General features: G+C 37.6%; 1 protein-coding gene across 1 annotated transcript; it reads right to left on the bottom strand.

The window, feature by feature from the left end:
- Window positions 1–4,804: 4,804 nt before the first annotated feature.
- On the bottom strand, window positions 4,805–17,886 carry P2ry10 (P2Y receptor family member 10). The gene is made up of 2 exons (XM_021222931.2): window positions 17,795–17,886; window positions 4,805–7,274 (listed from the first exon to the last, which is right to left on the bottom strand). Exon 2 carries the CDS (start codon window positions 7,225–7,227, stop codon window positions 6,241–6,243), a length of 987 nt encoding a protein of 328 aa, XP_021078590.1. The 5' UTR covers window positions 7,228–7,274; window positions 17,795–17,886; the 3' UTR covers window positions 4,805–6,240.
- Between the last annotated feature and the right edge of the window lie 1,830 nt (window positions 17,887–19,716).

Below are 19,716 nucleotides of genomic sequence, written 5' to 3'. Positions count from 1 at the left end.
TTTTCTGGCCACGTGTCTTATCTGTAAAAACTGCTGCTGTTTTAAACTGCCGTTTCAAGATGGCGGGCGTAAGCGTGACTTCAGCTTACCGCCTCAGTCCATGCTGACATCCAGCAAAAGCTGCCACTTCCAGCTGTACGTACACCCCTTTCAATCGGTAGCAGAGTCTCTTAAAACAACCTTGCTGTTTTTTTTTTCTTTTTATGCTGAGTCAGGAAGACTCCGGTAAACAAGCCACGTGAATCTCGGCTTGTCGCTAGCAAAACAGAGCACACCTGAGAAAAATGCTGCTACCAAAAATCTGTGCTTCTCGCCGTTCTTCTGTTTCTAAAATTCCTTTAAAGCTTTTGTCATTCTGCGTGGAAATTCATCATCCCACTCCTGATCACCATTTTGTTAAGAGAAGCTTTTTCCTTGCTAGCCGCTTTGGTTTATCCCCCGCCAGTCGCCTGGGCTCTGCCGCGCCAGCCTGTTTCGAGATCCGCATGAGTCCCAAATAAACACACAGGAGGCTATATTCATTATGAAGCTGTTGGCCTTGCTTGTCTCTTACTGGCTAGCTCTGCTTTAAGTAATTACCCCATAATTGTTAATCTAAGTATGTCTCTTACCGGAGAATAGTTCTGGGCTCCTACCCCCATGGCGGTTACATGTTGACTCTCCTGTGTTTCTCCTACCCAGAATCCTCCTGGATTCCTAGCCCCACCTATCTAGATTCCTATTGGCCAGACAGTGCTTTATTAGCATAAGACTTCCCCAACACACCAGACAGAAACTTAACAAAGAAACAATGGAACTAACAGAAGTTATCAATCAATTGGGGTTTAACAGTCATCTATAAAACATTCCACCCAAGCAAAAAAGAATATGCCTTCTTCTCAGCACCACACGGAACCTTCTCTAAAATCAACCACATACTTGGCAGTAAAGGAAACATCAACAGGTCCAAAAAATTGGAATAACCCCCTGTATCCTCTCGGACCACCATGGCTTAAGATTAGAATTCAACGTCAACATAAATTGCAGAAAACCTCACAAACTCATGGAAACTGAACAATGCTCAATTGCATCTCCCCTGGGTAAAGGAAGAAATAAAGAAAAAAATAAAAGACTTCCTAGAATTCAATGAAAATGAAGGTACAACATACCCAAACCTTTGGGATACTTTGAAAGCAGTCCTAAGAGGAAAAATCATAGCACTTAGTGCCCACATGAAGAAACTGGAGAATTGCCACACTAGAGAATTAACAGAACACCTGAAAGCTCTAGAATAAAAAGAAGTAAATTCACCCAGGAGGATATGCCAGGAAATAATCAAATTGAGAGCTGAAATCAGTAAAGTAATAACAAAGAAAACAATACAAAGAATCAATGAAACAAAGAGTTGGTTCTTTGAGAAAATCAACAAGATAGACAAACCTTTATCAAACCTAACTAAAAGACAGAGAGAGAACATGCTAATTAAGAAAATCAGAAATGAAAAGGAGGACATAACAACAGACACTGGGGAAATCCAAAGAATCATCAGGTCATATTTTGAAAATCTGTACTCCACTAAATTGGAAAATCTAAAGGAAATGGATGATTTTCTGGATAGATATCACTTACCAAAATTAAATCAAGTAGAGATAAACAATTTAAACAGATCTATATCCCCTAAAGAAATAGAAGCAGCCATAAAAAGTCATCCAACCAAGAAAAGTCCAGGGCCAGATGGTTTCAGTGCGGAATTCTACCAAAAATTCAAGGAAGAGCTAATACCAATACTCTTCAAATTGTTCCACGCAATAGAGGCAGAAGGATCGCTGCCAAATTCTTTTTACGAGACTACAATTACATTAGTATCCAAACCACACAACGACACAACCAAGATAGGGAATTACAGACCAATTTCCCTCATGAACATTGATGCAAAAATACTCAATAAAATACTGGCAAATCAAATCCAAGAACACATCAGAAAAATCAAACAACATGATCAAGTAGGCTTCATCCCATGGATGCAGGGATAGTTCAACATACAAAAATCAATCAATGTAATCGACCATATAAACAAACTGAAAAAGAAAAACCACATGATCATCTCACTAGATGCTGAAAAAGCCTTTGACAAAATCCAACACCCCTTCATGATAAAGGTCTCGGAGAGATCAGGGATAACAGGAACATACCTAAACATAATAAAAGCTATATACAGCAAACCAACAGCCAGCATCAAGCTAAATGGAGGGAACCTAAAGGCGATTCCTCTAAAATCAGAAACAAGACAAGGATGTCCACTCTGTTTATATCTCTTCAATATTGTCCTTGAAGTTCTAGCTAGAGCAATAAGACAACAAAAGGAGATCAAGGGGATATGAATTGGAAAGGAAGAAGCCAAAATTTCACTATTTGCACATGATATGATAGTCTATGTAAGTGACCCAAAGAGTTCTACCAGGAAACTTCTATAGCTGATAAACACCTTCAGCAAAGTGGCAAGATACAAAATTAACTCAAAAAATCAGTAGCCCTACAGTATATAGACAATAAAGGGGATGAGAAAGAAATCAGAGAAACGTCACCCTTTACAATAGCCAAAAACACCATAAAATATCTTGGGGTAACTCTAACCAAGCAAGTGAAAGACCTGTATAGCAAGAACTTTGAGTCCTTAAAAAAAGAAATTAAAAAAGACACCAGAAAATGGAAAGATCTCCCATGCTCTTGGATAGGTAGGATCAACGTAGTACAAATGTCAATCTTACCAAAAGCAATGTACAGATTCAATGCAATCCCTATCAAAATACCAGCACAATTTTTCACCAACATTGAAAAGGCAGTCTTTAACTTTATATGGAAAAACAAAAGACCCAGGATAGCCAAGGCAACCCTGTACAAAAAAAGGAACCTCCGGAGGCATCACCATCCCTGACTGCAAGCTCTATTATAGAACTATAGTCCTGAAAACAGCTTGATACTGGCACAAAAGCAGACAGGTAGACCAATGGAATCGAATCGAAGACCCTGATATCAACTCACACGCCTTTGAATACCTAATCTTTGACAAAGAAGCTAAAACTATACAATGGAAAAAAGAAAGCATCTTCAACAAATGGTGCTGGAGTAACTGGATGCTGGCATGTAAAAGACAACAGATAGATTCATATCTACCACCATGCACAAAACTTAAGTCCAAATGGATCAAAGACCTCAATATCAATCCAGCCATACTGAATCTCCTAGAGGAGAAAATGAGAAGTACCCTTGAATGAATTGGTACAGGATACCACTTCCTGAACATAGCACCAGTAGCACAGACACTGAGATCGACAATTACTAAATGGGACTTCCTGAAACTGAGGAATTTCTGCAGGGCAAAGGATACAGTCAATAAAACAAAACGACAGTCCACAGAAAAGGAAAAGATACTCACAAACCCCACATCTGACAGAGGGCTGATCTCTAAAATTTACTCAAGAAGCAAGACTCCAGAACACCAAAGATCCAATTAAAAAATGGGGTACAGAACTAAATAGAGAATTCTCAATAGAGGAGTCCAGAATGGCCAAGAGATTCTTGAGAAAGTGATCAACATCTTTAGCCACTAGGGAAATGTAAATCAAAACATCTCTGATACACCATCTCACTCTTGTCAGAATGGTGACAGAGAGGAGGCCTTGGCAATCTGTGGGACCTGGGAGAGTGGAGCAGTATTTATTCCTGGCATACAGAAGGACTCTGGGAACCCATGCCTCGTGGAGGGATGGTCTCTCAGCCTGGGCACATGAAAAAGAACCTGGACCCTTCCCGGGATGATGTGACAGACCCTGAAAATCCCTCATAGAGGCCCTTGCCCCATCTGGCGAACGGAGGGGGGTATATGGGGGTGATGGGTTGGGAGTATTGGGGGTGGGGGAGGAGGGGAGGGAGAGGGAACTGAAAGTGACATGTGTAAAAAGTTAAATAAAAATATATGTGGCAAATGTATATATATATATATATATTGTTATGGGTTATAATGTTCTTTGCATTTTTCCAAGCTATCAGGAGTCATTGTTACAGGATTCAGTTTGGTTTATAAGTGGATTCTAACAGTTATACTACAGAGAATTTAGTATACTGTATGGCAATTACACCTAAAATTGACTTTTGAAGAGCCAGTTCAAGGATGTATGACTTGCTATCCCCTTCTTCTGACCTCATATCTCTGTGATAAACATAATTGTAAGTATCATAGTTACTATCTACTCTACTACCTTAAAATAACCTTGCTAATTGCTTTTATTTGAACATGGAAAGCTAATAGAATTACTAACTGTGAGCATCTTGTTTTGGGTTTCAGGTTCTGCACACAAAATAGTCTCATTTCAATCACCATCACCTTTCTCCTTGACATTATATGAGGTTTTCCAGTCTTTGAAGTTCAAAACTAACCATTGCTCTCTTAGACATTGTCATTTTTCTCTTTGACCACATTAGAGACTAACAACTGAAAACATGGACAAATATTAGTTTTAGATGAAGGTCAAAATGGAAGGCACGTAGTTTAATTTACATGCTAGTCAATAAACTGCAGGAAGCACTACTTACTCTTATGCATTTGCAAGAAAACATAGAAAATGCAAACGATAAGAGCTGAGTTTTCTTTACTCCACAAAGACTAGAGTAGGATATGTAGTTCCAAATAAATTTCTTGAAAAGTGATCTCCTCAGAGTGAGACGGTGGGTACAGTGATTGTGATAATGCTATCATTAATCCCAAACACATTGAGAAGCCGCTGTCAGCAGTGCCTACAGATTCTGGCTAATAAAACACACACAATTCCAAATTTAAAAACACTTTATTACTTTATAATTACAGAACTATCTCATACCCAGGAAACCAAGAAATGTTCTTTTTAATTCCTCCTTTTGGTGGCCCCTTCCTCTTCCTTAGTTAGTCTACATAAAGGTATGCTATAAGGACTACCACTTCCTTCTCTTGTGTGCACGTCAAATGTCTATGTAAATTTCAGAACTATAATACCAATAAATTGTCAACCTGAGAAGTTAAGGAGTCCCTTGAATTTAAATACTCTACAAGAATACTCAAACTAATATTGAAAAAGTTCAGAAAAAAATAAAACAAGCTCACATATTCCTGTCATGTATTCACAATGTGATGATACGTCTCTCTAATGCAATTCTGTGAGTCACGATAACAGAAAACTCCTTGAGATTTTGCCTGGTGACGTGTAATAATACTTAAGAATTAAAGATGGGAGAATTTTTCAAAAGAGACCTACATTTACTACAATGTGGCTCAGTTTTTGTAGCTTTCTAATTATGGGATTTGCATGACTTACATTAAACAATAAAACTGACTTGAGATGTTGGACTTCTCATCAAAACTATGCAGATCCTTATGGTATTAGGACAACATATTTATCATTCTGTAGCCAGAATCACGCCAATCCCCATCCTATGGATTTTTATATGACAAATCTAAGAGAAAATTGTATTAAAATGATCTTAATCTCCTGACCTCATACATATAAAATCATAAGCAGGGGGAATAAATAATATAAGCATATACCATGTATACTTAATCCTGAGTCAAGTTAATTATCCTCTCTGATATTACAATTATACATTTGTATTTGCATTTCCAAATTTATATCACTTCATTAGAAAGGTAAGATGAGATGTTATATGCAAAAATACATAGAAAAGTACCGGCTCAGAAAATGAGAGACATCTATAAATGTTCAAAGAGTGAATTTTCATGCCCTTCATTCTGTGCTGATTGGATGCTTTGACTTTTTGTGTCACTTTGCCTGTGTTCTACATCTTAGACTTGAAAATTTTACTCCACTCAGAGATGAAATTACTTCATGGAAGACATTTACTTTTCTGGAAAGATGAATATATATATCTTGCATCTCACTATTTTTCTATTTACAGAAGACAATTTTAAATACACATATTCAATTTCTATTTGGTTGGAAAAATATGTAAAAACTTGTCAATAATGCAATGCCACAAATTTTAAATTAGGAGCAGATGGATCTCATTTTCCTTTCTTCTCCCACAGTTTTTATATTGTGCCTCTATCATCTGTGAAGGCACAACCCTGTGACCACAACCATCACACAGTAAAAATTTATCTCTGCTATTTCCAGTGTTCAATTAAAGAAACTGTTTTCCTGGCAATTCCTACCATTGGAAAAGACCAAACAACATTGGTAAAGAGATTAATGACTGAAGAATTATTTCATTTTAGCTAACCATTGATGATCCACTCTCCTTGCTCATGAGACGTGAACGGGTGACAGAGCTGCTATGGCGAGATAGTTGGTCACGAAACTCTGAAGCCATGAAATAATAAAGAATTGGGTCCAAAAGGCAGCAGATACTTGCAAGACACAGGCAAAAAGGATGGAAATACAGTGTGCTTTTGACAATGGGACAACTGGTAATGATGCTTTCCTTTGCCATGGTGTAAAAAATGAAGTTAATGTGATAAGGAGTGAAGCAGATAATGAAGACTGCAGCACACATGAAAACCATTCGCAGTGCCTTTTTCCTCTCACTAATCCCTTGAAAAGCAATCGGTGGCTGTTTCAAGGATATAGTTGTTTTCCAGGTACAACATGCGATGATGATCACTGGAATCACAAATCCAGCCAGCTCTGCAACTGTAACCATGGTGACCATATCCACTGTGTCCATCTGTTTGTATCCAAGATCAGCAAAGCAGGATTCGCTATTGTTGGCTAACCCAGCACTTCTCAGGATGGGAAATGGCAAGCAGGCTGTCCCCACGATGACCCAGATGACAGCACTAATGGCCACATCATACCTACGCTTCCAGTTTCTGGCTTTGAATGGCTTGAGGAGAAAGAGGCACCTCTGCAGGCTGATGCATGCCAGGAAGCAAATGCTGGCATACATGTTGAGATATTTCAGATAAAAGCAGATCAGACAAAGGGCTTTCTGGAATGGCCAGTGACGGTTGATATAGTAGTAAATCCGGAGAGGTAAGGACAGGACATGAGCGAGATCTGCCACTGAGAGGTTGATCATGAAAATGATGGCCTTATTCTTCTTGCTGATGAAGCGACACAGAACCCACAGGGCTGCACTGTTAGCCAGGAGGCCAGGGATGAATATAAAGATATAGGTGGTTGCATAAAGAGAGTACTGAAATGTCAGATGTGTAGCATTGCAATAACTCTCAGCAGTGCTGGTACTGTTGCTTCCCATTTTGAATATCTCAGTATGTTCATCAAGATAAATGGGAATTATGGCTCCTGTCCAAACAAAAATTAAAAAGCACAGTGATTAAGTAATACTTTGGTGAATATTTAGGGCTATCTTTTACACTGAGATATGGAATATGCCAATTAGGGCTAACTCACAGATAGGAGACTCAAAGAAGATGCACTACAGACCCAACATTGCACAGTAAATCAGTTAAGAAATTGTAGAAATGTGCCTTGATGTGTTTTTGTGTTGCTCTTACCATAGCAAAGATATTATTACAATTAATATATTCCTTAACTTGGTTCTCTAGCATTGCAAAATGTCCTTGCATCCTTGTGTTTGCATTGGCACTTATCTGGCTGATTTGGGGAACTTGAGAATATGACATTCTCATTATTTTATCACAAGTTTGTTACTGTGGGGTTCTCTTGAAGTTGGGCCTATCTCCCCAGGTTTGTGTTCCATTCTCAGTTTACATGAAACACTTCAATACTGTATGATTTTAGATAGGGGAAGTATGATTACTTTCTTATTGTGACCTTGGAAGTATAATCCTTAGGTGTCCTTCTTGAAGAAACAATACCACTATACATGTAAGTCTGCATACATATACATATATACTTTAAATGAAATTTTCCTATTCAGGCTGACAATATTCCCCACAATATCCATAGACTATCTAGCAAAACCCCAACTCCAGGCATGAGAAGCCTCTTTTGAGTTGTCAGGACTATCCAATAGACTCAAAACATAGGCTATTGCTGTTGTCCTTGCTTAACAGAGGTGGAAGGTAAGTCTCTATTGCTGAAGGCACCATGCACTTTGGACACAGGACTTAGGAAACCTGAGCTGTATCTAACCTGGAATCCTTCTCCTTCACGATTAGCTTTCATAGGACCAAAAGACACGATGCAAACTTCCAAAGGAAGAGAGCCACTGATAGCTATTATGAATATGAATCACAGCAGCGACCAGCATGAAATGAAAATCCAAAGAATGTGATACTGTCATGAACACCTTGCTGGTAACCAACAACTCTCTAACTTGCACTTAAAGCCCACTCAGCAAGAGGGAAATCATGCCTGGTACTGGAAACCTAGTCAACTGACCCTGGGAAAGTGAAGTCATGAATCTCGGAGAACCTACAGCTGACATTTCACTAAGCCAGCATAATCCCTAACAACATTCTAAATATTCATTCCACCTACATCTAAGTGTATCCCTCACACCTCATCAAGAAAACCTCTACAATTCAACTCCCACACTTAAGACTCAGAAATCATTGAGAAAGGGGGGTGGAAAAACTGTAAGAGTCACATGAACAGGAAGTTTACTGTGTGATTGCATCTCTTAGAAATGTCAGAGAATCTACACCCATGAAGTTTCCTCAACATGACTACCTAAACATGAGCTGAAAAAATGTCATCAATATGCATGTTAATGTGGATGAGGACAAACTTTTGAGGCCTTAACCCTAGACAAAGACCTATAGACAACTAAGGAATGCTTAGAGTGGGAGAAATAGTCTTCGTCAGGGAAGAGCAATACTAATTGATTATCCAATGCCAAATGGTTAGTCTTGAACACATTTACAAACAAGTATCATTCTATGGACTGAGAAGGTTATATTTATAACTTTCAGAGTATACACACAGAAACACACACACACGTACATGCATACGAATGCACACACACAACAAAAAGATCATGAATTTGAGGGAAAGTAAGGTGGTTACATTGAGGAGTTGCAGGAAGCAAAGGTACGAAGGGAAATGATGTAATTATATTATCTCTCATTTTTTATTTTAAAAGAATCTGATACTAGTGCAACAAAGACAATGAACACGTAATCCAACAGTCACAGTGAGCATTGTCCTAGCAACAGTAAAACAGGTCATCTGAACTTTTTGAAAACAACTTAAAATTTAATTTTGTATTCATTAAAATAATCATCATAAGAAAAGAAAGAAAGAAAGAAAGAAAGAAAGAAAGAAAGGAAGCAAGCATGGCCCGGGCTTGTTTCTGACATGATGTAGCTTGTTACATTTTTATTTTTATCCTGTTGGGTGTTGAGTTTATTTACTACAATGGAGCAATGTCGTTTTAAGTTCTCTTTATTTGGGGAGAAATGGCATCTGATATAATTTTCAGTCACATTGCAATACACAGGAATGGAATAAAATAACAGAACCCCAAAAAACAACAACAAAAATAACAGAACCCCAAGTGATGATTTCACAGACAGAAAAGTATCCAAGTACTTTCACTTTCCTACTTCTCTTTCACAGATAAATCTACCTGACCTATCATCTAATGTACCATAAAGAGTAATGTAGTCATCCTCTAAGATGACTTAGAGTGGAGAGGAATTCAAAGGTGAAAAGGAAGACATCAAAGTACCATCAAAGATGTACATCAAAATCAGCAGAAGAAGTAGCCACACGGCTTACCTAATTTATTATTATTATTATTATTATTATTATTATTATTATTACTAATTATTAAGTAGTAGTACCACCATAACACAGATGGGGGGACTAATGTTCAGAGAGATTTAGTGAATTTAGATGTTTTCTTAGTCTTCTATTGCTGTGAAGATACACCATTAATGAGGCAACTCTTATAAAGTAAATCATTTAATTGGGGAATTGGAGGCTTGCTTACAGTTTTAGAGGCTTAGTAAATGATCACCATAGTGGGAAATAGACAGTCATGGAACTGGAGTAGTAGCTGAGAACCTTACAGTTTGATGCACAGGCATCAGGCAGGGAAAGAGGGGTGAGGGAGAGGGAGAAGAAGAGGGAAAGGGAAACAGAGACAGAGAGACAGAGAGAGAGATTGAGAGATTTGTCTGGCATGGTCTTTTGAAATCTTAAAGATCATTCCCAGTGGCACATAACATCCAACAAGCTAGCTATCAGCACACAATTTCAAGAACTCAGAACAGCTCATGCCCAGTCAAATCACACTTCCGCTTTTGCACTTAACAAATATGGCTATTTGTTTTTGCTTCACTGGTGCAGTTCGTTGCACTTACTAACAGAGCACATTCTTGCCACACCTCTGAGTTAAACAAACAGAGCTCAGTTCGGCTAGAACAGAAAGCTCAAGTCCCATTTTACCTTTTTTATGCGTTTCTGTGCCTCTGAATCTGGCACCAGTACAATTCAGAAATTCACAATTTTTCACTAATTTAGTGATTCTCATGACCTAGTTACCAAACCTCTTCTCTTCTCCAAACAGAAGCGTAATAGGAACAGGTCTCCCTCCATCTCCTCAGTAAAAATTACCTGTAAAATCCCCATGCTGAAAGCGATGGGGAACTTATTTTTTGGTTAGACAGAAATATTTTACCTTGGAAGAGGAACGCTTAGCTTGTTCTGAAGAATGTATGTTACTCTGAAATTAAAGAAATAAAAGTAGTCTAAAAATCTACTAAGATGAAAATGTCAAGCGTTGGAGTGTGTTCCCTCTTTGTCTTCTTTATCATGGTTTCTCAAGCTTTTTTGTGCCTCTCTAGTCCTGTATCTCTCATTGCCTCTAGCTCTCTCTATTTCTGGGTAGCTTTTCTTACTTTACTTGCCAACATTGCTGTCCTTTAACCTAGACATATTTTTGGTTCCTGTCTCGTGAAGAGATGTGAAATTTATGATTCATTCCTGAGCGTGTGCTTCCCTTTTCTGAATCTGTTGCTCACCCTGTCTAGAATGTCCTCCCTCTGTGTCTTTATACATCTAGCCACGCTTACTCTTGGTTTTCAGGTTACGGAAGTCTTTGCCATTTGATATTTCAGGGCAATTCTTAATCTTTGTAGCATCAACACTTGAAATTCAAAAGCTCATTTAATCATTTACTTACCACACAGTTCACTCAGTTGTTACCTTCATTTGTACCATAAAAATGATGTTAGCACTTAGCTACTAAGTATTCAAAGAATTTTGTATGTGAGTTGTTCAAAGCTGCCATCTCGATGCATTTCACAAAAATGAAAACCTTGAGGTATCAACAAGTGCATTTGTGTTACCTCCTGCTTCCCTAAAATCTGTCTTCTTATTTGGATTATTAGACTGCCCGGTATGTACCCTTTACTGCTAAGGAAAGTCATGGCTGTAAAGGTCTAAGAGAAGAGGGGATGAATCAATTTAGAAATCACAGGTGGTCACACACATCTTTTAGTAAAAGTCAATAAATCGCAATGTCTCAGACTATTCACTGTCAGCAGCATCTCAGGAAAAAGGCAGTCCTTCTAATATGCTTCTCATAGTTTCTTATATTTTTATTTTATTAATTGTCAAGGAACATTATAAAAGTATTGCAGATAAGTATTTCATTAGCAAATGGCTTCTTTTCTGCACTTGGATTCTGAATGGCAGTGAAGAGACTGAATCTGCAGATCCCAAAGCTCTTGACACTTAGAAAGTAAGTATAAAAGGGGAATAACCTATTTCATTTAAAATGTTCCCCCAAGGACTTTTGAGGACTATGGCAGAATCCAATCCTAGGAATCCTGTGATGGATTCTGTGTAAAACACAGAATCTTTACAAATTTTATCCCTATAAAGCTCATTAGGGGTAAGTACAACAGATACCAATAATGCCTCCACCATAGTTACAGCTGATGCAGTCAAGAAAAATGTAGTTCCTTGTTTATGGTCTTAAGGTTATTTTATGCTAGAACTAGAATCAGAAATTAGATGTGTCCACCTCTCACTGATCTGTGTGCCATGTTGCCCTGTTTCTATGAAATTCTATGATATACAGTATCTCAACTGAGTAAAGATGGTTCTTGTGCTAAGATGTTTATACTCTCATATTGGTCTCTATAGGAACTGAGTTGGGGAGGAAAATTCAGGTCATGTCTGCAAAAAGATAACATTAAATTTAGTTTGCCTGAATTGTTGACTATTCTATTTATATTGTAATAATCTTTCAAAACTTAAGTCTAGCTCTATCTTTTCAATAAAGATATCCATAAGTATGCAGATATGCACTAATTATTATTAATGACATTAATCTGAGACTTAATTTCCAATTTAATCTAGAAAGCATATATTTCTTTATATGTATATTATATATGCTATTTAATGAGATATGGGAGTTGAATAATAAATCCTGGAGAAGAATTTACTTGGCTGATGATACACTCAAGAAGTTTGCATCATTGGACTAGAGAGACGGCTCAACAGTTAAGAGCACTTGTTCTTGAAGAGATCTTGAGTTTGATTCTCAGTACCAACATGGAGACTAACAATTATACTTAACTTCCATTTCAGGGAATTTAGTGTCTTCCACTGACCTCCACATGCACCAGGCATGCATGTGATACACAGACACACATATGCACATAAAAATAATAAATAAATATCTTAAAAAGGAAGTTTTTAGTCATGTGGAAGAGAACACAGAATAATTTACCATAATAAAATTTTAAAACAAGCCATAAAAGATGTTCAAAGGTATTTCTGTAGAAAGAGAAAGAAAACCTGGATAGAAGAAGTCTGTAATTGAAACTTGAACAATAAGGCAATTTCAACAATCAGTTTTGAGTGTAAGCATGATGTTAGAGAAAAAGACCTGAGTGGGTTAAGTGAGAATGAATAGCATTAATAATTCCCAATGTGTAAAACTGGAATAATAACCATTCTACCCAACCTGGAGGATAGGAATAGATTATGAAAAGTATAGAATATGAGAAGCTAATTTAAAGGAAAGATGATTGAGGCAGATGATACTATACCATGAAAGGATTTGAATGCACTTGAGGGGAAGATAGAATCCTTGAAATATTCCAATAAGAATGTTGATATAACTGTACTTAGAGTTCAGAGTGATCCCTCTAGCAACTTTGTAGAAATTAGTTTAGAAAGGTAGTCCACAGGAAGTCCAAGCCATTTTGGTATAAGTAGGTAGATGAAGAGTTCAGGTTGCCAGCAATGTGTACAACATGCTATATTCAACATACTCAAACCACAAAAAGACCAAGTTCAAAACAGAACTGTTCCTCCCTGACTGCTATATCAGCTGAGGTAATAAAGAATATGCTCTAAACTTGGTAAGACATGAAAATTATAATTTCCAGTAAAAGTCATATATCGGTTAGTTCCTGAAAGTCAAAGACAATTTTATTATAAAATTTACCTTCTCATACCTTTGAAATTTGTACTCTTTGTCGAGGATCATGAATTCCTGTCTTTTCCTGGAACTTTTCTCTCTAACATAAACACTAAACTCCACACTAAAATGTGCCATGATAACTTGTACAAGTTATATCAAATATATATATTTTCTAAGATAAAAAAATTCTTTTTAAATTAATTTTATTTAAATTAAAAACTATCTTATTTTACATATAAATCCCAGATCCCTCTCCCTCCAGTCCTCCTATTCCCCACACCAACCCCCCATCCACTTCTCAAGGAGGGTGAGGCCTCCCATGTGGGATCATCAAACTCTGTCACATCATTTGGGGCAGGGCCTAGGCCCTCCCCTGTGTATCTAGGCTGAGGGAATATCCCTCCATAGGGAATGGGCTCCCAAAGCCCACTTGTGCACTAGGGATAGATACTGGTTCCACTGCCAGAGGCCCCATAGACTGCCCATAGCCCCCAAATGACAGCCACATTCAGGGGGTCTCATTTCAGTCCTATGCTGGTTCCCAGCTGTCAGATTGGAGCCTGTGAACTCCCACTTGCTCAGGTCAGCTGTTTCTGTGGGTTTCCCCAACACGTTCTTGACCCTTTTCCTTATCATTCCTCCCTCTCTGCAACTGGATTCCAGGCTTTCAACTTAATGCTTGGCTGTGAATCTCTGCTTCTGCTTCTATCAGCTCTATGATGGCATTTAAGGTAGTCATCAATCTCATTATAAGGGAATGGCATTTAATGTAGCCTTTCCACTATTGCTTAGATTCTTAGTTGGGGTCATCTTGTGGATTCCTGGAGATTTGCCTAGTGCCAGATTTCTCGTTAAGCCCTTAACAACTCCCTCTATAAACCCCAGCGAAGATAGGAAACAAGGAGGTAGGAAAACCTTTCTTTAAGTCTCATCTTGGAGGTCAATAGATTCCTTTCTCTCAAGGGCCTACTTCAACACTCAGTTTTTTTCTGGCACGAAGCACCTGTACTTTGACTTTCCTCTTCTTCAAACTTTTACTGGTTTACAGGTTTCACCAATAAAATGCACTTTTGCATGGGAAATAGCCTGTATAGTATGCCTTTACATATAATTTAGTCTATTTAGCAAAGGTCTAGACAAGAAGTGGGAACTTTTACAGGCAAGAGTATGTAGTGTACGAATATGTTAGAAAACACTTACAAAAGTTGACTTCTGGTGTTTATCCCAGGAGCCATATTTCACCTTCTACTCCTGAGATAAATAAGGTTAGACTCCTAGAAATCAGGATACCTAAGAAATTCAAAGTCTATAGTTTCAGCTTTCTGTTTCCAACCAGAATCTATATTCTTAAGTAGAATTTGATAATCTGGCACTGCATATCAGGCTTTTGAGTCTGATTCACTAATGCTAAGAACAAGATTTTATACAGGTACCAAAAAACAGCTCCTAACAAGCTACATGAATGCCCTGTTTTCACAAAGAGACAATTCAAGCATACCTATATAATTATGATACGGGTTTTGTCCTTAACTCATAATAAAATATGAAATCCAATCCCCTATGTTTTCTATCAGTTACTCGCTGTTGTTCTTGTGTATACCAATCTTGTAGGAATTTAGACTTTTGTTATCATACTTTCACAGATCATGAAATTAACTTGGAGCAGAATTAAGTTCTTTTTCCCCAAAGTCCAAGAGATATTGCAATTTGATTTGTAATAAGATTCCTCATAAAACTAGAGAAAGATAAAACTCTCCATATCCAAACAAGTTCTTGCGTGGAAAAATATTTTAAGATGACATTCATATGGAATATACTCTCCTTAAAGCTAAAGACATTGCCATTCTTGGATCTAGTTCTAGCAGTTTTAACTATATGTTCTAGGGATATATGGTGTCAGGGCAGTCCCTCCAGGTGTCAGAGTAGTGTCGTATCAGAATCAGAGATCTTTATGAAGTTTTACTTTTGGACTCAATCATAGTAAATTGCAGATAGAAAATTCGAAACATTTTAATTTTAGTTTTGATAAGAGGAGTGCTAAGTTGAGCAAGAGTTGTAGGAGGTGGAAGACTCAGAACAGTAGGCCACAATTTTAAAAATACTTCACTTGGATCACAGAGACTTGTATTCTACTAGCCAAATACAAATTCTCTACATTGCTGTAATAAGCCCCTTTCTTTCTGTCATTTTAATTTTCTTTATTATTAAAACAATACAATTGAACTCACTGACCTTTAACTACTTTCTAGCTCTAAGTTTCCTTGTCTGTATGAGCACTACCTACAACACTACTAGCATTGCCACTGACTGATCCTTATGCAGCCTCTACCCCTGGTGAGCATGTATACTTAGAGCACTATAGATATGTGTATGTGATTCTCAAAAATCATTATTGAATCATATATTACAAATGACTGTACCATACAATGTCATTTAACTGAAAGTTGAGGATACTAGCACTCAAATAAGTAATCCCATTTTCCTGAAGCTATTAAGCTCTGGACTCGGAGTATGGAAAATCAGTTCTAGGATTAAGGAGATAGTTCATTCCCTACATACCTCATCTATGAGTCTTCACCCTCTCAGTTCTCCTCATTTTGAACTCTTGTCATTAAGCAACCAGCACAACTAAACAAACATGCTTGTCAAAATTACTTTTATTTTCCTTGATAGTAGGGGTAACCTGTAGGCTTGTCAACTTCGAGGAAAATAAATTTAAAAAGAGAAAGAACTAGATACAGGTGAAACAACAAAAATCACTGTCCCTCTAATAAAACTGCTATAAGTATAGCTCTCCACATGCTTCTTGGCCATTGCAAACATGATAGATGGAAAGTGCCAGTGCAATGGAATAGATTGCTCTGAGTTGAAGACATGGCTCCTACAACCAACAGCAGCCCTACGTTAATTTTTTAATGTTAAGTGAAGAAAGAAATGGTTTTAAAATCCTGATCTTAATCATAAGTAAACTTTTTGGATAATTTAATTAAAATAAAATGTAGACTTTCCAACCCAACCATTGCCATAGTGTGGTTTCACAGCAAACATTTCTGTGTTCTTTGTTAGAACCATGACACAGGGCTTCATGGGATGCCAACTCACTTATCTCAAACACAGATAACCACCAAGCACCACCCGAGACTTCTCGAAACAGTGCTCTTCACTTGGAGTTCTTTGCTTCCCCACTACTAGGATTTATTAGTCCATACAATTTTAACTGAACAAATGTATCAGTTAGCCCCTAAAAAGAACTGTGTTTGACCAAAGAAGAGACTGTATTCAACAGGAACCATTACAAAAAGCAACTGTTCTAAATCTGTGGCTTCATTATCAGTATAATTTAGACAATTAGCCACCTAACTATATCTGCATATCACCTTGATGTGTACCGTATTTAAATTGCATAAAATCCTTATTTAATAAAAAAGCAATGACTCTCTGCATCTATTAAAACAAGCAAAATAAAAATATCCTCACTTGATAATTCTAAAAATTGAGACTATCACCTCCCCCCCAAAAAAACAATACAGACTGTGTGCTCAGCTGATACCGTAAGTAGCCTAGGTCTGTATTGAAGGACTCCCCAGACAGCTTGTTTTTCACTCACCAGTGCTAGCTGCACTCCTAAGACCAATCACTGAGAAGACAAATGCCCCATGTTTGAACACTGCTAACTAGAAGGACTGAGGTTATTTTCCTCTTAGAGAAACAAGAAATATCTACGAATAAACTCTGAAATAATCTTATACATTATTTTCCAATATGAAAAACAAAAGGGCCATAGTAGAGTTATAATAGTTCTGAAAGCCGCAGTCTTCTGGAGGAGAAAGAACATGAGTTTTAAGACTCAGTTCCTAGATATAATTCTGTCACCTAAACGAATAAGTGATTTCATCTCACTGACTCTCAGATAATCCAACTGTTTTGTCATGAATTTTTATCTGGATAGCCTTTTTAGTTCTGAAATACATCATTTGGTATTCTTTTATCCTAGAGGAAAATACTATTTGTCTCCGTATCTATGCAAGCTAAACTCACCATTAGGAGTTCCTATGTAACTAGATAAATTATAAACAGCAGAAGTACATATCCTATATTTTGGGCTAAGTATGTCAAATTGTCAAAAATGAGACTAAATGCAGCACTGCACTCACCTTTTGTGTCATGCACCAATTCTTGTCCACTCTACAAAAAGTTCCTTTAGCAACCAGGGGGTTATATCATATACGACAATAATGCCGCTGTAACAATGAAGGCTGACAGCTTCACTTTAAACTCTGACTAGACTCAAAAGCAATAACATTTGTCTCTCCTGTAAGAATCCTGAGATGAGAAACCAGAGACCATTTCATTCAAGATCCAAGATTCACATCTGTCCCTGTCCTGATCATCCTGTTTGCACCAATCCCCTCAAATGGAGCCACAAAGTTACAGGTGTTCGTCTAAAACTTACCCTGATGCTGAGCCGGGATAAGCACTCTTGTATCTTTGCAAGGAGATGGGAGTAAAAAAGTACGACTCTGGGCAGCACGTACATATCCTGCTGATAACTGAAAAAATTAGTGTTGAAAGAGGAAGTTGAGCACATTGATGTCTCACCACAGAAACCTTACTTGCACAGAACGAAGGTAAGTCCCTTGAGCAGATGACGCTAGTCAAGTTTGATTTCTTCTTTATTTCATTGGTGTTAAACAAACAACAAATACATCCTTGCTTCTTAACTGTTAACCATCTTATTTCCTTCCACCACAAGCCAGATGTTTTTCTTACTATATTCCAGTAGGTTTTGTGTCAAGACAAGATTTCTAAGCCAAATATGAAGAAAGTTTACCTAAGAACTGGAAAGATGTTGCTCTTTCAATTCCAGGAGGCAAAGGCTGGGGGTCCTTCAAAATACATTGTCAAGAATAACAACAGGACTATCTTTCTTAAACTTTCCTCTAAATCTAGATTATCCTCATCTTGATCCATTAGTTCACAGTTTAACGCACAGTTTAACGTTTTGTGTATTTATTCTGCCTTTACTATACAGAAAACTGTACCGAGAGCAAAGTCTATATCCAGATTATTTCTACATTCCAAACAAAGAAATTTCAAGAATGCCATTTGAATGAAACCAGAGTGAAAGGGTGAATAAATAAATGCTCAAAGAATGCGCATGTAAATAAATGAAAAGCACTATTGACTGCAGAGTCTGATGATGCTGCACAGTGTCTACAGGATCTTGAGAAGTACGCAAGCAAGTACCACACACTTAGAAACAGCGCTTTCAGCTAAGTTTCAGAATAAGTCTGAAAAGCAAGACTTACAAAGTACCTCTACAGGCATTTAAAAGAGCCCGAAGCTGCAAGGAACATTCTGGGTAACAACCAGAGTAAAGAAGAAAAACAAAAATACTTGTGGGTTAGGTCAAAGAGTAGCATTTTGATTCACAGATAAGACTGATTAAAGAAGGAAATGGAAGACCATATTTTAGTAGGAGGGCAACCTGAATCTGCAATAGCTCATCTGGCAATGAATGCATCTTATAAAACCAGAACTGTTGGAGACTTAGGGGGAACTAGGCCCAGCATTCAGGGATGTCCAATAAAAGTAACAGGGGGTGTCAAGTGATAGAAAAGCAATGGGTTTAGCTTTGGAAACTAAGCCTGGCCTGATTGATGATAGAACCATGACTTGTGAGGACTGGCAAAGGGCTAGGGTAGTCTTCCTGGCTGAATTATGTAAATGAAACAAGCTTGACCTTGCAGTCCTCTTCTTAATTCTGATTTCATAGGTTTATTCAGCTCCAATCTGTTATTAATTTAGTTTTTTGACTTGGCATCTCTACTGAAAAGAGACTAAAGCTGACAGGCCAACACACATCTCAGTTCATCTGGCAGTTCTTTTCTTTACTATAAATTATTAAATTGGCATCGTGATACAAATCTGTCCCTTGTGAATTTTAACAGTGTGAGCCAGTTTTCTAGGGTACTATCCTTCTCTGAAAAATATAATTCCAGACCTGTTGAACTTAGAAACTAAAGCCCAGGCTAGAAGGAGAATGAAAGCCTTTCCTAACAAGTGACCAGTGTCCCCACGTGCCACATCCATTTCACAGACAACTTCTAAATGTTGCTAGAAGAAAGTCTGACTACTAACCTCACCTCTCTCTTGTATTCAGTAGCTTCAGCTATCATTGGCTCCAACACTGGTAGGAACAGTTTAGAAGTTAGTGACCCAATTCAGGCAAAACCAATTTAATTCCAGTAAATCCCTAGGCCATCTAGAAGGAACAAAACTGTGGACAAACAAGAAGATCTTAATAACTTAGCAATCATTTCTAAGATTCATATGGAAGTTTGCTAGTTTCTTAGTGCAGTTGGTGGTCTGGGT

The sequence above is a fragment of the Mesocricetus auratus genome, unplaced genomic scaffold (assembly GCF_017639785.1).
Source record: "Mesocricetus auratus isolate SY011 unplaced genomic scaffold, BCM_Maur_2.0 Super-Scaffold_100003, whole genome shotgun sequence".
Lineage (NCBI taxonomy): Eukaryota > Metazoa > Chordata > Mammalia > Rodentia > Cricetidae > Mesocricetus > Mesocricetus auratus.
The sequence above is the reverse complement of the archived record's forward strand: the minus strand, read 5'-3'. Positions and strand labels throughout refer to the sequence as shown.